We start from the raw sequence: 21,467 nt of genomic DNA, 5'->3' as shown, positions 1-21,467 counted from the left end.
ACGCGCTATCTCAGAGTCCCTCCTGCCGCCCCATCTAGGGGCCCCCCCCAGCCAGACCCCTCCTGCCGCCCCCTCTAGGGGCCCCCCCCAGCCAGACCCCTCCTGCCCCCCCTCTAGCAGCCCCCCTCGCCGGACCCCCCCGCCAGACCCCTCCTGCCCCCCCTCTAGCGGCCCCCCCCAGCCAGACCCCTCCTGCCGCCCCCTCTAGGGCCCACCCCCAGCCAGACCCCTCCTGCCCCCCCTCTAGCGGCCCCCCCCCGCCGGACCCCCCCGCCAGACCCCTCCTGCCCCCCCTCTAGCAGCCCCCCCTCGCCGGACCCCCCCGCCAGACCCCTCCTGCCGCCCCCTCTAGGGGCCCCCCCCAGCCAGACCCCTCCTGCCGCCCCCTCTAGGGGCCCCCCCCAGCCAGACCCCTCCTGCCGCCCCCTCTAGGGGCCCCCCCCAGCCAGACCCCTCCTGCCGCCCCCTCTAGGGGCCCCCCCCAGCCAGACCCCTCCTGCCCCCCCCTCTAGCAGCCCCCCTCGCCGGACCCCCCCGCCAGACCCCTCCTGCCCCCCCTCTAGCGGCCCCCCCCAGCCAGACCCCTCCTGCCCCCCCCTCTAGCAGCCCCCCCTCGCTGGACCCCCCCCAGCCAGACCCCTCCTGCCCCCCCTCTAGCGGCCCCCCCTCGCCGGCCCCCCCCCAGCCGGCCCCCTCCCCCCCTCTAGCGGCCCCCCCCAGCCAGACCCCTCCTGCCCCCCCCAGCGGCCCCCCCTCGCTGGACCCCCCCCAGCTGGACCCCTCTCCCCCTCTAGCGGCCCCCCCCCAGCCAGACCCCTCCTGCCCCCCCCCAGCGGCCCCCCCTCGCCGGCCCCCCCCCCAGCCAGACCCCTCCTGCCCCCCCCTCTAGCGGCCCCCCCTCGCCGGACCCCTCCCCCCCTCTAGCGGCCCCCCCCCAGCCAGATCCCGCCCCTCTTCCAGCACCCCCCGCATCGCTGGACCTCTCCCACCCCCTGCCCCGGCCAGGCCCCCCCCCACACACACACCACCGCCTCCCAACGGACCCCTTCCCCCCCATCAGACTCCTCCCCCCACACCAGGGCCCCCCTCCCCACACACACCCCCTCCCCCTATGCCAGCACACCCCTCACCGGACCCCCCCCACCAGACCCTGCCAATGCCCCCCCTCCACCTGCTGCCCCCATGGCCCCCTCTCCCCCTGCCAAGAGACCCCCCCCCCGACCCCTCCGCCACCCCACGGGGTAACAGCCTGAGCTCTCCCATTCAGGCCAAGGCGGGAGCGCTGCAGGGGTGACCCCATCCCACGCTCGTGCCACGGGGCCCGGGCCCTGGAGAGTCCCCCCCTCCCCCCGCTCATGCCAATAGGTGCTGACCAGGAAACCCCCCCCCCCGCCCCGCATCACCAGCCCCTGGGTGCTCTCCCTCGCAGTGCCCAGCCACGCTGCTGACCCTGGGGGTCTGTTTTTCTCTTTCCCTGCAGCGCCTCCCTCTGGCAGAGCCGGCCATGCCGCTGCCCCTGGACTGCGCGGGGGCCGAGTCCCAGCTGAGCCGCACGCCCCTGCCGGCGCCTGTGCCGGCCTTCTTCCAGGAGGCCGAGCGCAGCTTCTCGGTGAAGAGGCCAGGCCGGCCGCTCAGCTACACCCTCCCGCCCCGACCGCGCCACAAGGGCACCTTGACTGTCAGCCGGGTCTTCGCTGGCCGCCAACCGCAGCCCTGGAGCCAGCCCCCGGCCGCGCAGCGTCTCCTTCCGCGGCTCCCAGGTCCGGGCGCTGGCTCCCCGCAGCCGCCTCTACAACCCTGCCCGCAGAGAGCCCTTCTTCAGCCAGTGCTTCCAGCTACTGGGGCCACCTGGGGCGCGGCTCCTTCGGGGAGGTGTATAAGGTAAGGGGGGATGGACACCTGGGGTGGGAGATCCTAGCTGGAAGGGGTGTGGGGGTTGGGGGATCCCAGCTTCGGGGATGAGCATGATTGTCCACCTGAGCCTGTCCCCACTGGGGGCTGATCCGTCCCCTCCAGGTGCGCAGCAAGGAGAGCGAGCATGGAGCTATTCTGTGGGGGCTGAGCTGTGGGGAAAGGAGGGAATCTGTCGGGGGGGGGTCCCTGGCCCTACCGTCTACGTCTGATCTGTCCCCCACAGGTGCGCAGCAAGGAGGACGGGCGGCTGTACGCAGTGAAGCGCTCGGTGGAGCCGTTCCGGGGCGCCGGCGACCGGCAGCGCAAGCTGGCCGAGGTGCGGAAGCACGAGCGGGTGGGGCGCCACCCCAACTGTGTGAGCTTCGTGCGGGCCTGGGAGGAGCGGGGTCAGCTGTACATCCAGACGGAGTTGTGCCCGGCCAGCCTGCTGCAGCATTGCGAGGGGCGCGGGACGCTGCCCGAGGGCCAGGTGCGGGCCTGCCTCTGGGACCTGCTGCAGGCCCTGCACCACCTGCACGCCTGCGGGCTGCTGCACATGGACGTCAAGCCGGCCAACGTCTTCCTCACCGAGCGCCGTGTCTGCAAGCTGGGCGACTTTGGCCTGGTGCTGGAATTGGACCGTGGAGACCTGAGTGACGCCCAGGAGGGCGACCCGCGCTACATGGCGCCCGAGCTGCTGCGGGGGGAGTACAGTGAGGCGGCTGATGTCTTCAGGTGGGCCCACTAGAGCCAGGGATAGAACCCAGGAGTCCTGACTCCCAGCCTAACCCCTCTATCCACTAGACCCATCTCCTGGCCTACATGCGGCGCCCCCCCTCCCCCCGCTTCCTTGACCACCACCCCCTCGCTGCCCCATGTGCTCCAAGTCCAGGCACCCTGGCGTGTGGCAGGGAGCAGAGGATTCTGGGAGGCTGGCTCCTGGCTGACCCAGCGTGCGCATCTCTCTTCCAGCCTTGGCATGACTATCCTGGAAATCGCCTGCAATATGGAGCTACCCAATGGAGGGGAGGGCTGGCAGCAGCTCCGGCAGGGCTACTTGCCCCCCGAATTCACTGCCGGTAAGTGGAGGTCACCTCTCCTGGCACAGATGGAGCTGCTGGGTCTGCTGATGGCTACCCAGTGTGTCATGGACCCTGCTTCACACAGAAAAACCTGCTGGAATTGGCATTCAGTCTGGTGGTCAGAGCTTGGGGGGGGGGCCCAGAGCCAGGACTCCTGGGTTCCAGCCCAACAGAGTGGTATCTGTCTAGTGCAGTGATACTCAGACTGAGGCTTGCAAGCAGCAAGTGGCTCTTTAACGTGTCTCTTTGCAAGGCATGACATTAAAACGCTGATTTAATTATTAACCAGTCGGGATGCTTTTACAATGCTATTAACCGATTGGAGTTGATAAAATAATAATACTTGATCAGTCATTTTGCTAACTAATTAGTAAACCACACACCTCATTTGGAACTGGAAGTACAAATCAGGCAGCAGCAGAGACGGGGGAAAAAAGTAAATACAATAGAGTGTTAAATGTAAACTACTTAAAAAGGGAAAGTAGCATTTTTCTTCTGCATCATGAAGTTTCGAGCTGCATTAAGTCAATGTTCAGTTATAAACTTTTGAAAGAACAACCATAACGTTTTGTTCAGAGTTACGAACAACCTCCATTCCCAAGATGTTTGTAACTGAGGTTCTACTTTGTGTGTGTGTGTGTGTGTGTGTGTGTGTAAAAACTAAATATTTCCCCTGTCACACTGTTTAAATATGAATCTATAGTAAATGAAACAATGAATTCACACGACTGTGGCTCTTTTGGGTAATATTGATTGCTAATTTGGCTCCTGAACCACTGAGGTCTGAGTATCACTGGTCTAGTGCAATGGCTCTCAATGTTTCAAGACTACTGTACCCCTTTCAGGAGTCTGATTTGTCTTGCCTGCCCCCAAGATTCACCTCACTTAAAAATTACTTACTTACAAAATCAGACACAAAAATAACAAAGTTTCACAGCACACTATTCCTGAAATTGCTGACTGTCTCATTTATACCATATATTTATAGAATAAATCAACTGGAATTAAGGCTGTCAAGCAATTAAAAAATTTAATCGTGATTAATCGCACTGTCAACAAATGATAGAATATCATTTATTTCAATATTTGTGAATGCTTTCTACATTTTCAAATATATTTCAATTGCCACACCCTGCTACAAAGTGTACAGTGCTCACTATTATTATTTTTATTACAAATATTTGCACAGTAAAAAAACAAAAGAAATAGTATTTTTCAATTCACCTAATACAAATAATGTAGTGCAATCTCTTTATCAAGAAAGTTGAACTTACTTTTTGTACATAATTCTACATTTGTAACTGCACTCAAAAACAAAACAATGTAAAACTTTAAGCCTACAAGTCCACTCAGTCCTACTTCTTGTTCAGACAAACAAGTTTGTTTACATTTATGGGAGATAATGCTGCCCACTTCTTATTTACAATGTCACCTGAGAGTGAGAACAGGTGTTTGCATGACACTTTTGTAGCCGGTATCGCAAGATATTTACGTACCAAATGCACTAAAGATTTGTATGTCCCTTTGTGCTTCAACCACCATTCCAGAGGACAGGCGTCCATTCTGAGGACGCTTGTTTAAAAAAAAGCATTAATTAAATTTGTGACTGAGAATTGGGGGAGAGTTGTTGGTCTCCTGCTCTATTTTACCCGCATTCTGCCATAGATTTCATGTTAAAGCAGTCTTGGATGATGACCCAGCACACGTTGTTCGTTTTAAGAACACTTCCACTTCAGATTTGACAAAAAACGCAAAGAAGGTACCAATGTGAGATTTCTAAAGATCGCTACAGCACTCGACCCAAGGTTTAAGAATCGGAAGTGCCTTCCAAAATCTGACGGGGACAAGGTGCGGAGCATGCTTTCAGAAGTCTTAGAAGAGCAACACTCTGATGTGGAAACTAAGAACTGAACCCCCCAAAAGAAAATCAACCTTCTGCTGGTGTCATCTGACTCAGATGATGAAAATAAACATGCGTTTGTCTGCACTGCTTTGGATTGTTATCGAACAGAACCATCATCAGCATGAATCCATGTCCTCTGGAATGGTGGTTGAAGAATGAAGGGACATATGAATTTTTAGCGCATCTGGCACGTAAGTGTCTTGCAACACCGGCTACAACAATGCCATGTGAACACCTGCTGTCACTTTCAGGTGATATTGTAAATAAGTAGGACTGAGTGGACTTGTCGGCTTAAAGTTTTACATTTGTTTTGTTTTTGAGTGCAGTTATGTAACAAAAAAAAAATCTACATTTTGTAAGTTGCACTTTCACTATAAAGGGATTGCACTATGGTACTTGTATGAGGTGCACTGAAAATACTATTTATCATTTTTACAGTGTAAATATTTGTAATAAAAATAATATAAAGTGAGCCCTGTACACTTTTGTATTCTGTGCTTTTGTAATTGAAATCAATGTATTTCAAAATGGAGAAAAATGTTAAAATAGTTAATACATTTCAATTGGTATTCCATTGTTTAACAGTGTGATTAATCGCGATTCATTTTTTTGAGTTAATCGTGTGAGTTAACTGCGATTAATCAACAGCCCTAACTGGAATATAAATATTGTCCTTGCATTTCAGTGTACAGTATATAGAGCAGAAGAAATGCGTCATTGTATGACATTTTAGTTTGGACCGACTTTGCTAGTGCTTTTTATGTAGCCTGTTAAACCAGGTAAATATCTTTGAGTTGATGAACCCCCGGAAGACCTCTGTGTACACCTGGTTGAGAACCACTGGCTTAGTGGTTAACCAAGGCAGGCCTGGAAGTGAAGTGCACTAGGGGACACTATGCAGCAGGGCGATGGGTGGGGCTCAGTCAGGGGTCTGACATCTCTCCCTGGCCCAGGTCTCTCCTCAGAGCTGCGGGCTTTGCTGGCTGCCATGCTGGAGCCTGATCCCCGGCTCCGGCCCTCGGTGGAGACGCTGCTCAACTCCAGCCTCATGCGCAAGACGGAGAAATGGCGCAAGCTGACACTGCTGGTGCGGGACGGACTCTTGAGAGCTGCCTCTTTGTGCCAGGTGAGTCCTGGGGGGGTGGGGGAGCCCCTCACTCCTGATCCGCAGCCCCCTGCTAGCCCGGCTCTGGGCTCCCCCCATAGCTTTGCCGGAGTCCCTCAATCCCAACCTACGACCCCCTGCTAGCCCGGCTCTGGGCTCCCCCCCACAGCTCTGCCAGAGCCCCTCACTCCTGACCCGCAGCCCCCTGCTAGCCCGGCTCTGGGCTCCCCCCCACAGCTCTGCCAGAGCCCCTCACTCCTGACCCGCAGCCCCCTGCTAGCCCAGCCCTGGGCTCCCCCCCACAGCTCTGCTGTTGCAATTCAGTCCTGTTGGTTGAAGTTTCTCTTCTCTCTCCCCCACTCAGGGTGTTGGGAGTTTTGTGCGTTGGCTGTGGGCTGCCCTGTGCCTGCCGGCACGCTGGCTCTCCAGCTGGCGTTGCAGCGTGCCCGTCACCCCGCCCTGCTCCCCGCTACTTGCCACCCTGCTGGATAGCAGCTTCTCCTGGGATGAAGAGGAAGAGGAGGAGGAGGATGGGAGCCTTGGGGAGGATGTGTTCGAGGTATCTGGGGTCTGCGGGCGGCATAACCGCACCTGCCCCGGGGAGCTGCTATTGCAGGACAAGTGAGTGGGGGGGACAACACGCCCACATCTACCCATGGGGCCCCCATCCCCTCCAGTAAGGGGCAGCACTGCCCAGGTGTGCGCTCTCTCACAGAACAGGAAGGGACTTCTGTGGTGCAGGGAGGATATGGGGGTGAATCTAGGAATACGGAGTGGGCGGTGGGGACTGGGAGTGTATGAAGGTGGGGGAACAAAATGTGAGATGTGGAGGAGTTAGGGGGAATAGTATCTGGGGCAGGTAGGAATGCAGGAGGATACTGGGGTGGGGCACTTGGAGGCTAGGAATATGGGGTAAGTGGACATAAGGGGATGCATGGGGGCAGGGGATGTGGTTCTCTTCCCTTTGGGGTGTAATAGGGATGATGGGGCGTGGGAGAGTACCCAACTTACCTGAGCAAGGAGGTGCATGGAGGTCCCTCGATGGAGTACTCCTGGGGTGGGATATCTGGGGTGGCCCCTTGGCAGAGTGGGGGGCCATGGTGGTTAGGAAATGGACTCCCCAAGCTTGGTCTGATGGATGTATGGGAATGCTGGATCCTAGGGCCAGCCCCTCCTGCACCCACAGGGGCTTCCCCTCACATCTCTGCTTCCCTCGCAGGCCCCTGAGCTCCCCGCCGCTGAACCTGCGTCCCTCCATGGGCAGCACATCCACCCCGCGCCACCCTTCTCCACCAGAGACTGGCAGCAGGAGGACGAGGTGAGACGTTAGGTGTCAGGCAGGGCTGCAGCATATCCTGTGGGCCTTTTCCCTTGCTCCTGCACACTTGAGAACCCAGGAGTCCTGGCTTCCACCCCCTGCTCAAACCCACTAGATCCCATTCCCCTCCCAGAACCTCGGAGAGAACCCAGGAGTCCTAGCTTCCAGCCCCCACTACTCTAACTCACTTGATCTTATTCTCCTCCCAGAGCTAACTGGGGCATCTCAGCTGGGGGACAGACTGTCGGGGACAATCCTGCCCTGGGTGGGGATGGCTAGATGAGCCCCCATGGGGTGTCTCCATCTCCCACTGCCCTGATCCCACCCTGGTTCCCCCCTCCTAGGTCCTCAGCCCTCCAGGGCAGCCCCAACATGAGTCGCATCAGCCCGGATTCCCCACCCAGCAGCCCTGGCTCCCCCAATGGGGGCAGCCTCCGCCGCACCCTGGCCTTCGAGGAGGAGGAGGACGAGCCAAGGGAGGAGAGCGCCCCCCAGGGTGCAGGCCAGCATTGCTCCTTCGAACCCAGAAACCTCCTGAGCATGTTTGAGGATGCCACGGCGGAGCAGAAGTGACAGGCCTCCAAAGATTAGCTGCTCGCAGCTTGATCATTCCTGGGGCAGGGAGGATGAGAGTACCTCACTGGGGTTATGACCCCCCCATGCTCCCAGCTGAGGCTACTTGGGCCTCTGTTCTCCACACCGCTGGGGGGTGGGGGGAGAGCTCTCCTCCCCTGAGGCAGCTTCTGGTCCTGTTGCTGGCAGCGGCTGGGGGGGCTGCTGGGAGGAGCAGTTGGGGGTTGAATCTCAATGTACTCTTTTTTTTTTTTTAAGCTTTTTAACCTCTTCATGAAATGGTGGGAGGGACACAGGTGCTGCCATCCCCTCCCACCAGGGGTCGCTGTGGCTCTGCCCCAGGGCAAAGGCTCAGGGCTGTTCAGCCCCAGGCCAGGACCCAATGGGGTTTGTGGATCTTTTTTTTGTTTTGTTTTTTCTGTTTTTAAGGGAAGGCAACAGCTATGAAAAGTGTTAATAAAAAGTGCTTTGAAATGATCACGAGGCTGAGGCACAGCTGGGGGTGGGAAATAAATTGTCAGGGTCAATCCTGTCTCTGGGGTGTGGGCAGCACTGCCCCTAGGTGGAGGGAATGGGGATCCCCTGGGTGCGTGGGGTGATCTGTGCCACTCTACCACCACCTTGACCACTAGCGCCACTAACTCCCCCCCGACCTCAGCAGGGCTGACAAGCTGGGATCATCTTCGCACCCTCCCAACCTTGATTATGTAACAAGGGCTGCTCACCACACAGCAGCCCCCAAGCCACACCATGGGGTGATGCAGCAGTTAGGGTGTCATACCACACAAGAATTGGGAGTGGCAGTCACACCTTTCTCTGCTCTTACTGGGTTTCTCTCATGCAGAGGTCTTGTGTTCTTTGTGAGCTGACTCCCCTACTGCCCCTTCCCCCACAGTAAACTGAGGCACAGCAAAGGGAATTTAATTGCAGTCTGATCACACAGTAAGTTTAGGACAGAACCCAGGAGTCTTGGCTTCCAGCTCCCCTGCTCTAACCCCCTGGACCCCATTCCCCTTCCAGAGCTGGGGCTAGAACCCAAAGGGCCCAAAATGAAATTATTGGGGTAGGGACCTGCTCTTGGTTTTGTTTGTATAGTGCCTGGCACTGTGGGGTGTGATCAGTGACTAAGGCTCCACAGAACTAGTGCCACACAGATTATAATAGACCGCTCTCTGTCTGCAAAGCTGCCCAATTTTAAGCAGTCTGACTTTAAAACCAGATCTAGTTAAAACAGTGTAGACGCTCTTAATCTAAACTAAATTTGGGGCCAGGAATCTGTTTAAAACAAAGAGCTAGAAACTAGGCTTCAATTTGAATTAAGATAGTCTGCACTGGTGTGTCTGTCTAGCTAAGATACTTATCTGGCCCCCATCACCCTAGCATCAGACCACCTCACAATCTCTGTGCTTATCTTCACACACCCCAGTGAGGAGGGAAAATGCTATTATCTAATTTTACAGTTGGGGAAACAGAGGCACAGACTAAATATATGAGCTGAGGGAGTTTGTGGAAGAGTAGGGACTTGGGCCCAGGCCTCTCATGTCCTAGGGTAACACTCTAGCCACTGGGCCATCCTCCCAATTTGTTTCCATAACTGGAGTGACTCTGAACGCAGACAAATCCTCATGTTTGGAGGAGTGGGTGGTTGACAGAGGAAAGAATGTGTTCTTTTAGAGACGTTGAGGATAGGGGAGGTAGTGGAAGGCTTGAGGAGCACAGAACAATCCAGTTCTTAATTCTAGTGGGGTGACAGCTATTGAGTAGGGAGGGGTGGGACATCATTGGAGAAAATCCACAGCCAACAGGGGTGGAAGAACATTGAAGATCCTCCAGTACTGGATGTGGGACATCAGTGGAGAAGACTCATGGCCATGGGGGGCAGAGGATGGTTGAAGATCCCAGGGTGGAAGCACGCAGCAGAACCATCCTTGCTTGTTCCTCAAGAGGTCTCACATCTTCTTCTACCATCTCTGCAGCAGATGCCTAGCCTTCAACGGAGCAAAGCAACTCTTCTGCCAGTGGAAACAGAGGTCCTGGAGCCAGCTATGGCCGGGGGACCAAGAACCACACTCACATGAGCTCTGTCTCTGCTTTATTGAAGCCTAGAGCTACCATCTAACAGGACGCTGGTGGGAGGCTGTGGCCCATAAGAACCTCCATCCCCCTGCTCCCCCCACCCCTGCACAATGTGGATGTTAGCCTCTTACTTTTCAGTTTTGCATTTTTAATTTAAAAAGATATGTTGCTTCGGCACGAAGCCACGAACACTACCTGTGTTCATGTGCCCTGAGATAACGAAGACTGGATTTTGGTGGGGCAGGGAAGAGCAGAACCCACCCAACAGCACCCCTCTGAGGGAGGCCAGAGAAATACAGTCATCCCTTCAACGTGGGAGAACAGTTCACAACCTACAACTCCCTTCCTAGGTTTCCTTTTGGCCTCATTTACAGGGTGGGACAGCAGGGGCACAGAATCCAGAAGGCCTGATCTCTCCTCTCCCCACGCCCCAAACCATTTGACCCTATCCCCTTCCTAGAGCTGGGGACAGAACCTAGGAGTCCTAACTCCTAGGCCTCCAATGCTAACCATTAGAACCTGCATGCCTCCCAGAGCAGAGATCGAACCAGGAGTCCTAGCTTTCATCTCTCCCTGCTGTAATCCACATCATGCTATGTGGCTGGTTACCCTTTGATGCTTGACTCATCTTAGCACAGCTGTCTCAGTTGCCCATTTTGTCCACCCATGGTCCTCCTCGACCTCTGCTACCCTTTGTACTGCTTCCTTAAGATTGTCTACATGGCAAGTCAAAGCAAATTTCCAATACTGAACTGGTTTCTAAACCAATGTGGCTGCCTACCAGGAATGAGGTTGAGAGGGCCCCATTTACAGTGAGCAAAACAATCAGAACAAGATGGAATTTAAGAACTGCTTGTGTACATTGGCCTCCAACTTCAGAACCAGCTTGGCCCCATATATGTTTTCTGGCAAAACCAGATTAGAATCTGGATTAAAAATTCAATTTGGCTATATTGACACATGGCCTCCCACCTGGAATCCCAATTGAGAAACCCTTTAGCTATATTCACACATACAGCCTCATGACTGGAATCAGGACTGAGAATGAGTTTAGTTACATTACACATGGCCAACTGGAATCCAAATTGAGAACCAGTGTAGCTTCATTCACACTTGGGCAATTGGAATCCAGATTAAGAACAATTTTAGCTACATTCACACCCAGTCTCTGGACAGGAATCCAGACTGAGAATGAGTTTAGCTATGTATGCATGTGGCCAACTAGAATCCAGATTGAGAACTAGTTTAGCTACTTCCACACCTGTGGCTTCTGAATCCAGATTAGCTCCATTCACACACACACCTCCCTGCTCAGGATCCAGATTAGCTATTCAGGGCCCAGTGAACAGGAATTGGAAAACAATGATCCAGAGCTGCCTCTGTGTTTAGTGGCCCTAAATTACATAAGGGGAAGGGGAACAGTAGGCACACCCCAATGCCAGCAGAGGGTGGAAGGGGAGCCCTGGCGCTCTTAATCCCGGGGCTCCCGCTGAGCACCATGGGGTTAGCAGCAGATGGGACGTGTAGTATAAAAACAGGTTGATGGGGACACAGTCCCCCGCTGGCTGTTACTGCACCAGGAGCTGTGACTGCTGCAGAAAGGGGAATACCTGTTCCTCCCTCTGCAGGAGGAGAGCGTGCAGACCAGGAAACACCCCCCACCCCACCCTCAGAGCAGGGAGCAACAGGAAACTGAGGCACAAGCAGCTGAAGCTGCTTGGCCCAAGGATGATGGCAACAGGAGAGAACCCAGGAGTCCTGCTGTAGCTCCTAGATTCCACTGCCTCCCTCCCAGGCCAGCTCATTAGTGTTGGGAGTCAACTAAGACACTGATACCTCCCTCTTATCTCCCACCCAACACACAGCTTCTCCTGGGCTGCCTTCCCCTATCCCTAGTCAGTGCAAACCCCAGCATCCAGGCACCTCGTCAGCCCTTTAAAAAGTAGAAAGTATTGCATGGTGTCTGAAAGTCTGTAGGATACCTGGATAAAAGGTCTAAAGTGGGAGAGGGGCTGCTCCACCCCCTATCTCCTCAAAATAATGCCCCCTTGCGGCCCCCACCCTGCCCCAGTCCCTATGGATGAGCACTGCTGGTGATCCAGAAGGACCGCAGCCAATAGAAATCCATCCCTAGCGGTCCAGAATGACCCACGGACAGTGGGCATCTGGCTGGAGCTTTGTTAATGGGAGTCTGTGGCTAGTGACCCAGAAGAATCCTCATCAGCCAAAGGGAGTCTATCCAGAGTCTAGCCAATGGAAGTGCATTGCTGGCAACAGAGAAGAGCCCTCAACCATGGAAATCCAACCCTGGTGATCCACAATGACGCTCAGCCAGTGGGAGCCCTGCTCTGGTGATTCAGAAGACCCCTTAGCCAATGGGAGTTAATCCAGAAGACCCCAAGACTACCAGAAATCCATCAATGGCCATCCAGAAGACCTCTTGGCCAAAAGGACTGTAGAAGGTGCCTTGGCCAAGGGGAATCCATTCTTGGCCAACATGAATGGATCAAGAAGACAACTTGGCCAATGAGAATCCATCACCGGCCACCCAGAAGACACCGCAGCAAACGGGAGTGGATCCAGAAGACCCCTTGGCCAACGGGAATTCATCGTGCGGTGACCTGGAGGGGTGCAGCCATAAGACCACACCATCCCCTGCTGGCTGGCAGGCCCGGTCAGTTCTGGGGGCAGGCATAGCTGGTGACCCACAGCAAGTCGGCCACCACCCCCCAGTGGAGGTAGAGGATGCTGACCACCACCAGCACGTGCATGATCTGGTGGCTGTTGAACCAGTAGTCGAAGCAGCCAGGTTGCCAGCGCTCAGGCACGCGGGAGATGTTGATGACGCCCCCCAGCAGGGCCAGGCCGTCCATGATGAGGTACGAGCGCAGCGAGGAGGGGTGGCCCGTGCCCAGGCCCACCCAGCGCAGGTAGAAGAAGAAGAAGCGGAAGAGGGCCTGCCAGGCGAAGGACCGCAGGCGCCGCACGTTGGAGTGGGCCGTCACCGCGCAGATGATGGCGTAGCTGGACAGTGCCGTGTAGGCCAGCAGGGCGGCGGTGCGGGGAAGCGGGGAGCAGGCCAGGGTGCAGTAGATGATGGGAAGGGCACCTGCAGGAGGGGGGGCAAAGAGGTTAGAGGTCGGGGGCAACCAGCCCTTTCTCAGCCCCATCCAGCCCACCTGGTCCCTGCACTGCCCCACAATGCCACTGCCCTCCCCTCCCCCCTGGGATCCTCTACCCTTCCACCAGACCTACCCTAGCCCCAGTTCTGCCCCTGCATAACCCCCAACCAGTCCCCCCAAGCCCCCTGGCTCTGCCCCAACCAGTTTCCCCCAGCTCTACTCCCCATAACTCCTAACCAGTCCTGCCATGCCCCCTAGCTCTGCTCCCAACCAGTCCCCCCCAGCTCTGCCCCTCCATAACCCCCCCAACCAGCTCCCCAGCCCCCCACTCACCCAGCGTGTTGACCATGCAGACCCCGCACATGTCGAGGGTCAGCAGGGTGTGGTAGACGGCCGGCCCCCCCTCGTGGTTCATGAAGAGATGGTAGAGTACACTGCCCAGCTGGGGCACCACGCAGGCCAGGTAGTGCACCACGGCCAGCCAGCCCACCGAGATCCGCGCCCATGGGATGGACAGGGGCAGCAGGAAGACGAAGCCCAACAGGGGGATGCCTGAGACCGAGACGGGGAGGCTCAGCTGCAGTGATCGGCCATGGGGCACCCCGCTCCCCTCGGACAACCCAATCCAGACAGCACCACCCCCCTCAAGTGCCACAAACTAGCTCCTTCTCGTGGAGTCACCCCAGAACCAGAGTCCCCTCTGCACAGACACTGCACCCCTCCCCCAGGCTGCAACTTAGGGTCTCCCAGGATGATCCCCGTTGTCTTAGTATCCCTGGGTTCTATCCCAGCTCTGGGAGGGGAGTGGGGACTGGTGATTAGAGCAGGGGGGCTGGGAGCCAGGACTCCTGAGTTCGATCCCCAGCTCTGGGAGGGGAGTGGGGTCTAGTGGGTAGAGTGGAGGGGGCTGGGAGCCAGGACTCCTGGGTTCTCCCCACAGCTCTACAACAAGCAGAGATGGGAAGAGCTGTAGGCAGCCCCCTCCCCCCAATCCCAAAAGTCCTTAGAGGGCAGAGAGGGAGGAGCAAAGATGCACCTGGCATCACTTTATCAGCTATTTGCTCTGGGGTTGGATGGAAGGGACAGCCCCAAGGACAGCGACCTGACCTGACCTGACCTACAGCCCCCTGCCCTGACCTACAGCTCTGCCGGTGCCTCTCGCTCCTGGCCCCCCTCTGCTCTAATCTACCACACCCCGCTCCCCTCCCAGAGCTGGGGATAGAACCCAGGAGTGCTGGCTCCCAACTCTCTGCCCCCCCCCCGCCCTCCCCGGCTCCAACCCACTAGACCTCACTCTCCTGTTGATCGTGGCCGGACAGTTACGATCGATAAGTCCTTTGCAGATAACGATAGTGTATTAATACATTCCCACCCTCTTGAGATTTTCCAGCCCTTCTACCCCACACCCCTACTTTAAGCCTCTCTGAAGGGCCTGGGGCATCCTGGATCTGAGGGCAGGGGTCTCCCAACTCCTGCTGGAAAGGGCTATCCAACCCCACAGTGCCAGGCCCAGCTGCCTAGAGGTGACCCCCCCCCAGCGCCAAGGGCACCAGGAGCAGAATCAGCAAAGAAATCAGATGCTGAGCTGTTCTTCTGACAGCTGAGAGCACCGAGCCCGTGGCACCAGCTTGCCAGCGGCTGCAGAGGGAATATGAACCAGCAGAGATGCAGCCAGCTCTGGGGCGGGACAGCTGGAGAACAGCCACACACAATGCCGCAGGGGGATGGCTCGCCTGGTAGAGGCAGCCAGCTCTGGGGCAGGGCACAGAGGAATCCCCACAGCTCTCTCATGAGTGGTGCCACACTCAGGTAACAACCTCAGCTTGTGAGGCCAAGTGAGATGTTAAATAATCATGATTTACACTCCAGAGACACTTCCCAACACCAACTTCACATAGAACTCAGGAGTCCTGGCTCCCAGCCCCCCTGCTCTAACCCTTAGACCCCACTCCCCTCCCAGAGCTGGGGACAGAACCCAGGAGTCCTGGCTCCCAGCCCCCCATGCTGTAACCCACCAGACCCCACTCACCTCCCAGAGCTGGGGAGAGAACCCAGGAGTCCTGGCTCCCAGCCCCCCTGCTCTAACCCACCAGCTCTCACTCCCCTCCCAGAGCTGGGAACAGAACCCAGGAGTCCTGGCTCCCAGCCCCGCCTGCTCTAACCCCTAGACCCCACTCTCGTCCCAGAGCTGGGGACAGAACCCAGGAGTCCTGGCTCCCAGCCCCGCCTGCTCTAACCCCTAGACCCCACTCTCGTCCCAGAGCTGGGGACAGAACCCAGGAGTCCTGCCTCCCAGCCCCGCCTGCTCTAACCCACTAGACCCCACTCCCCTCCCAGAGCCTGGACAGAACCCAGGAGTCCTGGAGACTGGGAGGGATGGAGGGACTGGGTTCTCTCCCTGGCTCTGGGCTGGGGTATATGGGGGTCCCCATTCCCGGGTGAAGGTCAGGGGCTGTGTCATTAGAAGAGATTGGCCGGTTGAATCCTCTGATTAGATCCCTGCCTTGTTCATAGCCCTCAGGCCCTTTCCTCCAGAGTCAGGGCATGAACCCTGGTGTCCGGGCCAAACCGCAGCTCCTTTCTATGTCCCTCAATCAGATTAAATTGGATACAGGCTTCTCCACTTCCTGCCCCATACACTGTGGTGTTGTGTGTGGCTTTTACTAGTTGCCCTTTCCCAGAGGTGGCTGCATCTCAGGTTCGGGGATCCCTTCACTGAAGAAGGGGGATGGCTCAAGGCCAGGAGCCAGTTCCCTGGCGGCAGTTCCTGCCACTGTTCTCTGCCTGGCAGTGCCAGGATCAATGCTTCCTGCCATGCGAGGGGCCGGGGAACTGCCCCCTGGACACAGAAGCTGGCGGGGGAGGGAAGGGATGGATTGATCCTGCTGGGGTGGTTTGAGCATTGGCCTGCTAAACCCAGGGTTGTGAGTTCAATCCTTGAGGGGGCCATTTAGGGATCTGGGGAAAAAAAAGTTGGGGATTGGTCCTGCTTTGAGCAGGGGTTGGACTAGATGACCTCCTGAGGTCCCTTCCAACCCTGATCATCTAAGTCTCTGGAGCCCTGGTGTCTGCCTAGTTGCTACGCAGAGAACCAGACAACTTGTGTCAGCCATGGGTGATACAGGATGGGCTTGGTCCTGCCAGGGGCACCTGTAGGGCAGGACATAGGGTCAGGCACCCAGGTCTAAGCCACTTAGGCAGGGAGCTAAGTGGGGGAGGCAGCCATTGGCCCCTGACGTCAGGGCCCCAGGTCTGCCCTGAGCCCTTAATGAGATCATCGTTAGCAGGGAGCTAAAAGCTGAGGGAGGATCTGCCAGGGGGCGCGGTGCTGCAGAGAGTGCCCCACCCCAGAGGGGCTGCATCTCAGCACCGGGTGACGGGTCCCTGTATGAACAGCCCCAGAGGGGCCATGTCTTAAGTGCCAGGCAAGAGGACCTTGTATAACCAGCCCCCGTGGCCCACCCTAGAGGTCGCCGCATCACAGCACCAGGGAAGGGGAGACAATTTCCCCTCATGGAAATGTGCCCAGGGCTCCGTCTGGGCTCCCGACTCTCAAGAGCCCAAGAGACAAGAGAGATGGGCTCGGTTCACATGATGCCCTCCTGCATGTCTCCCCCCACAATTTCTTCTGGCATCCACTCCCAACCTCCCTACAGGGCTCCCCCAGGCAGGATCCCACTTCCCCGCGCAGGGGCCACAGCCCCCCAAATCTCCAGTTCCCCCTCCTCCAAATTATCAGCCCCTTCCATATAGCCCCAGCCCTCACTTTCCTCTGATCCTCCCATGTGGCCCCACATTTCCAGCACCCCACACATTCCAAGCCCCCTCCCCCGATATCCCTTCTCTCCCTGACCCACCCACCCCAGCAGGATCAATCCATCCCTCCCCCACCCCAACTTCTGTGTCCAGGGGGCAGTTCCCCGGCCCCTTGCATGGCAGGAAGCATTGATCCTGGCACTGCCAGGCAGAGAACAGTGGCAGGAACTGCCGCCAGGGAACTGGCTCCTGGCCTTGAGCCATCCCCCTTCTTCAGTGAAGGGATCCCCGAACCTGAGATGCAGCCACCTCTGGGACAGGGCAACTAGTAAAAGCCACACACAACACCACAGTGTATGGGGCAGGAAGTGGAGAAGCCTGTATCCAATTTAATCTGATTGAGGGACATAGAGAGGAGCTGGGGTTTGGCCCGGACACCAGGATTCATGCCCTGACTCTGGAGGAAAGGGCCTGAGGGCTATGAACAAGGCAGGGATCTAACCAGAGGATTCAACCGGCCAATCCCTTCTAATGACACAGCTCCCGACCTTCACCCGGGAATGGGGACCCCCATATACTCCAGCCCAGAGCCAGGGAGAGAACCCAGGAGTCCTGGCTCCCAGCCCCCCACAACCCACTAGATCCCCCTCCCCTCCCAGAACTGGAGATAGAACCCAGGAGTCCTGATCTGACCTCTAAACCATCTGGCTGCCTCTGCCACTTCAGGTGAATCTGCCCCCTGAGCTGAGCTGATCCCAGCTAATCCCAGGAGATGTCTCGGGCACCAGGAAGGGGGGGCTGCGGGAATGCTGGAGGAGGCAGAGAAGGTCACGGCTCGACAGGGATTCATGGTCACTCCTGCCCCAGCCAGCGTTTCCCACCGTCCCCCCGACCCCGTAGACTCTAAGACCAAGGTCCATGAAGGCCAGGGGTGAGCTCACCAGGGGATGCAGAACAGAGGGACCCAGCTGGGGATAGAACCCAGGCATCCTGGCTCCCAGCCCCCCTGCTCTAACCCACTAGAATATGGAACCCAGGAGTCCTAGGAAGCTATTAACCGTAGCTGATCTGGGGCGTCCCCAGCGCATTCCTCTGCCACCGACTATGAGGTGGGGTTGCGGGGTAACAGGATGGAACTGCCCAAACTCATCTCCTAGTACCAGGGATGCCCCACCCACACCCCATTCCCCGGGGGCTGGGAGCCAGGACTCCTGGGTTCCATCCCTGGCTCTGGGAGGGGAGTGGGGTCTGGTGGGGCAGAGCAGGGGGGGCTGGGTAGGAGCCAGGCCTCCTGGATCCCAATGGCACCTTGCGGGGGATTTTGTGCTCAGCTCAGCAGATCGAGGGGGAAGCCTCTCCCGGAGCCAGGTGTCACATTCCTGCGCACTCTGGGGGGGACCCAGGAAGCAGCGCTGCTCATGAACTTGGGACTCACTTGGCATGGTTGCAGTCAAGAGCCTTACCACAAATCCGAGGGGCCCTGCGCACCCCCGGAGCTGGGAATAGAACCCAGGTCCTGGCTCCCAGCCCCAGCATAGCCCATCTCCCGGCTTCTCCTGCCGGTGCGGGAACCCCCATGCTCTCCGGAGTCCGGTGGGGATTGGCTGCTGGGGCGCCCAGGAGAGGGAACAGATCAGCGCAGGGGCCCAGTGCAAAGGCGGGGAATTGGGGGCAGGGGTCCAGGGGGGTCTCAGTGCATGGGCAGGGAATTGGGGTAGGGAGTCTCGGTGCTTTGGGTTGTAGGAGCTGGTGAACTGGGGGATTGGGGTTGAGTCCATGGGGCTCAGGGGCTGGTGTACATAGGAGCATGGCACACTCAATGGGTCGGGGAGTGAGTATGGAGTCAGTGCACAGGGTATCGGGGGGCAGGAGGCCAGCGCATGGGGGGGATGAGCCTGCAGGGCATGTAGAGAGCCGGTGCAGGGGAACCGGGGGGCAGGGGGTGTAGGTGGCTGGTGCAGTGGGGGGGAGGAATCAGGGGGGATCAGGGTGCCTGGGGGGCACTGCCAGGGGCCGGGTGGGGGATCAGGGTGCACAGGAGGGCACTGCCAGGGGCCGGGTGGGGGATCAGGGTATCTGGGGGAGATCAGACGGGGGGGGGGAGATCAGGGCATTGGGGCACTGGCCAGGGGTCGGGGGGTCAGGGTGCACAGGAGGGCACTGCCAAGGGCTGGGGGGGATCAGGGTGCACGGGGGGTCAGATCAGGGGGTCCGGGGGGGATCAGGGTACATGCGGGCACTGCCCAGGGGGGATCGGGAGGGATCGGGGCACATGTGGGCACTGCCCGGGGGGGGATCGGGGCCCTGGAGGTGGGATCGGAGGGTCCGGGGGCGGGATTGGGGGGCACCGGGGGCGGGATCGGGGGGCACGCGGGCACTGCCCGGGGCGGGGGGGAGCCAGGCGGGATCGGGGCCCCGGGGGCGGGATCGGGGGGCACCGGGGGCGGGATCGGGGGGCACGCGGGCACTGCCCGGGGCGGGGGGGAGCCAGGCGGGATCGGGGCCCCAGGGGCGGGATTGGGGGGCACCGGGGGCGGGATCGGGGGGCACGCGGGCACTGCCCGGGGCGGGGGGGAGCCAGGCGGGATCGGGGCCCCGGGGGCGGGATCGGGGGGCACCGGGGGCGGGATCGGGGGGCACGCGGGCACTGCCCGGGGCGGGGGGGAGCCAGGCGGAATCGGGGCCCCGGGGGCGGGATCGGGGGGCACCGGGGGCGGGATCGGGGGGCACGCGGGCACTGCCCGGGGCGGGGGGGAGCCAGGCGGAATCGGGGCCCCGGGGGCGGGGGGATCGGAGGGTCCGGGGGCGGGATCGGGGTGCACGCGGGCACTGCCCGGGGGGGGAGCCCGGCGGGATCGGGGCCCCGGGGGCGGGGGGATCGGAGGGGGGGGGATCGGGGGGCCCCGGGGGCGGGATCGGGGGGCACGCGGGCACTGCCCGGGGCGGGGGGGGGGGAGCCCGGCGGGATCGGGGGGCCCCGGGGGCGGGATCGGGGGGCCCCGGGGGCGGGATCGGGGGGCCCCGGGGGCGGGATCGGGGGGCACGCGGGCACTGCCCGGGGCGGGGGGGGGAGCCCGGCGGGATCGGGGCCCCGGGGGCGGGATCGGGGGGCCCCGGGGGCGGGATCGGGGGGCACGCGGGCACTGCCCGGGGCGGGGGGGGGAGCCCGGCGGGATCGGGGCCCCGGGATCGGGGCCGGGCTCACCGTGCGTGTAGATGTTGCCCAGCTCGTTGTGCAGGTAGAAGAGGCTCCGCAGGCAGCCCGAGCCCGAGCTCGCCGGCCGGTAGCCCGTCAGCACGAAGCGGTTGAACTGCAGGTGGGGGGGGGAGCTGGCCCAGTCCAGGAGCCGGGGCCCCCCCAGGTAGGCCATGGCCCGGGGCCCCCCCCCCCGCGGTCAGCTCCGCCGCATCCCGGGGCCGCTGCCTCCCTCCGCCCGCCCGGCCCGGCCCGCGGCAGCCGCGCCCCGCCCCCGCCCGCTGTGAGCTCACACTGGGCCCCGCCCCCGAGCGGCCCCGCCCCTCCGTGCGTCCGGGCTTCCCCGCCTTCCGCGGAGCAGCGACGTGAAGGTTCCCTCATTTGCATAATACGGGCCGCACTCTCATTTGCATGGTGATGCACCGGCCCTTCATTTGCATAGATTTGGCATCGACTCCCGGCCACCCCAGGTCAGTTGCAGGGAAAGTGGCCGCGCGCGCGGGCTGCAAGGTCTCCCGGGAGCGTTGGTCATTTACATAATGTGTGCACGCCCCCTCCTTTCCATAAACAGGCCCCGCCCCGCCTTCCTGAGTAGCAGAGAAAGTGGCCGCTCGCGGAGCCCGCAAGGCCCCGAGTTCCCTTATTTGCGTAATATATGCAGGCCTCGCCCACAGCCTCCTTCCGGCCAAACGGAGTCCTTGTCATTAGCATAAAGCCTGCCGGCCGCTGCCTATTGGACAACAGCGGCGCCCTCTTTTGCTTGACGCTGCCAGCCGGGTTGTAGCGGCCCGATCGCAGGAATTCGATACTTTGCCTAATATATGCGGACCACGCCCACGAAGTTTCTCAGGCACGCGACGAAATTCCCCTGTATGAGCAGAAAATGTGCCCCGCCCCCTCAGCGGGCGGCGGTCTTAGAAGCCAAGAGTTCGATTATTTGCATATTCCATACAGGCCACGCCTATAGCTTCAACCGAAGGTCCCTCGTTAGCATAATATAGTATTTCCTGCCTATTGGGCCGGGGGGGGGGGGCTCGGGAATTCGCTCATTTGCATAGTGCGTATAGGCCACGCCCCAAGAGACGGCCCAGAGCCTTGCCGCAAATAGTCCTCAGCGGACTCTCACCCTGGCAGGTGGTGGCCTTTGCCTTTCAGCAGCAGGCCACGCCCCCTCATTAGCATACGGGGTGCAAATGTCCTAGGCAGAGATAGCCTACTTAGCTCTTCAGGAAGCCCGTCAAGGTCCCACCCCGAGGGCTCTCAAGCCGAGTGGGCTGCAAGCGCCTCTCCTGGATCGGGAGCTGGTCAACAGGCAACAAAGGGTGGGATAGGTGGTCAGCCTTCAGAGTGGGGAGCGGTAGCTAGCGGGGTCCCCCGGGGCCTGGGCTGGGCCCCGTCCTGTTCAACGTATTCCTCCATGAGTTGGGAAAAGAGGCAAACAGG

General features: G+C 59.3%; 2 protein-coding genes across 2 annotated transcripts; one reads left to right on the top strand and one right to left on the bottom strand.

Moving 5' to 3' along the window:
* The first annotated feature begins 1,310 nt into the window (after positions 1-1,310).
* On the top strand, positions 1,311-8,495 carry PKMYT1 (protein kinase, membrane associated tyrosine/threonine 1). The gene is given in 10 exon segments (XM_078853073.1): positions 1,311-1,365; positions 1,481-1,723; positions 1,725-1,841; positions 1,843-1,881; positions 2,138-2,628; positions 2,866-2,972; positions 5,832-6,004; positions 6,348-6,604; positions 7,203-7,301; positions 7,646-8,495. Coding segments are annotated over 9 exon segments (1,731 nt in total). The 5' UTR covers positions 1,311-1,365; positions 1,481-1,504; the 3' UTR covers positions 7,875-8,495.
* Positions 8,496-9,949: 1,454 nt separating this feature from the next.
* Positions 9,950-20,268, bottom strand: PAQR4 (progestin and adipoQ receptor family member 4). Its single transcript, XM_078853075.1, has 3 exons — positions 20,034-20,268; positions 13,406-13,624; positions 9,950-13,059 (listed from the first exon to the last, which is right to left on the bottom strand). Exons 1-3 carry the CDS (start codon positions 20,197-20,199, stop codon positions 12,626-12,628), a joined length of 819 nt encoding a protein of 272 aa, XP_078709201.1. The 5' UTR covers positions 20,200-20,268; the 3' UTR covers positions 9,950-12,625.
* Between the last annotated feature and the right edge of the window lie 1,199 nt (positions 20,269-21,467).

Source organism: Lepidochelys kempii, chromosome 6 (assembly GCF_965140285.1).
Source record: "Lepidochelys kempii isolate rLepKem1 chromosome 6, rLepKem1.hap1, whole genome shotgun sequence".
Taxonomy (NCBI): domain Eukaryota; kingdom Metazoa; phylum Chordata; order Testudines; family Cheloniidae; genus Lepidochelys; species Lepidochelys kempii.
Note: the sequence above shows the minus strand (reverse complement) of the source record. Positions and strands in the feature narration are given on the sequence as shown.

Coding starts and splice junctions, on each gene's coding strand:
- PAQR4 (XM_078853075.1), bottom strand. CDS start 20,199: ATGGCCTACCTGGGGGGGCCCCGGCTCCTGGACTGGGCCAGCTCCCCC. Junction 13,625..20,033: donor GGGCAACATCTACACGCACG/GTGAGCCCGGCC, acceptor TCTCGGTCTCAG/GCATCCCCCTGTTGGGCTTC. Junction 13,060..13,405: donor CTGCATGGTCAACACGCTGG/GTGAGTGGGGGG, acceptor CCCCTCCTGCAG/GTGCCCTTCCCATCATCTAC.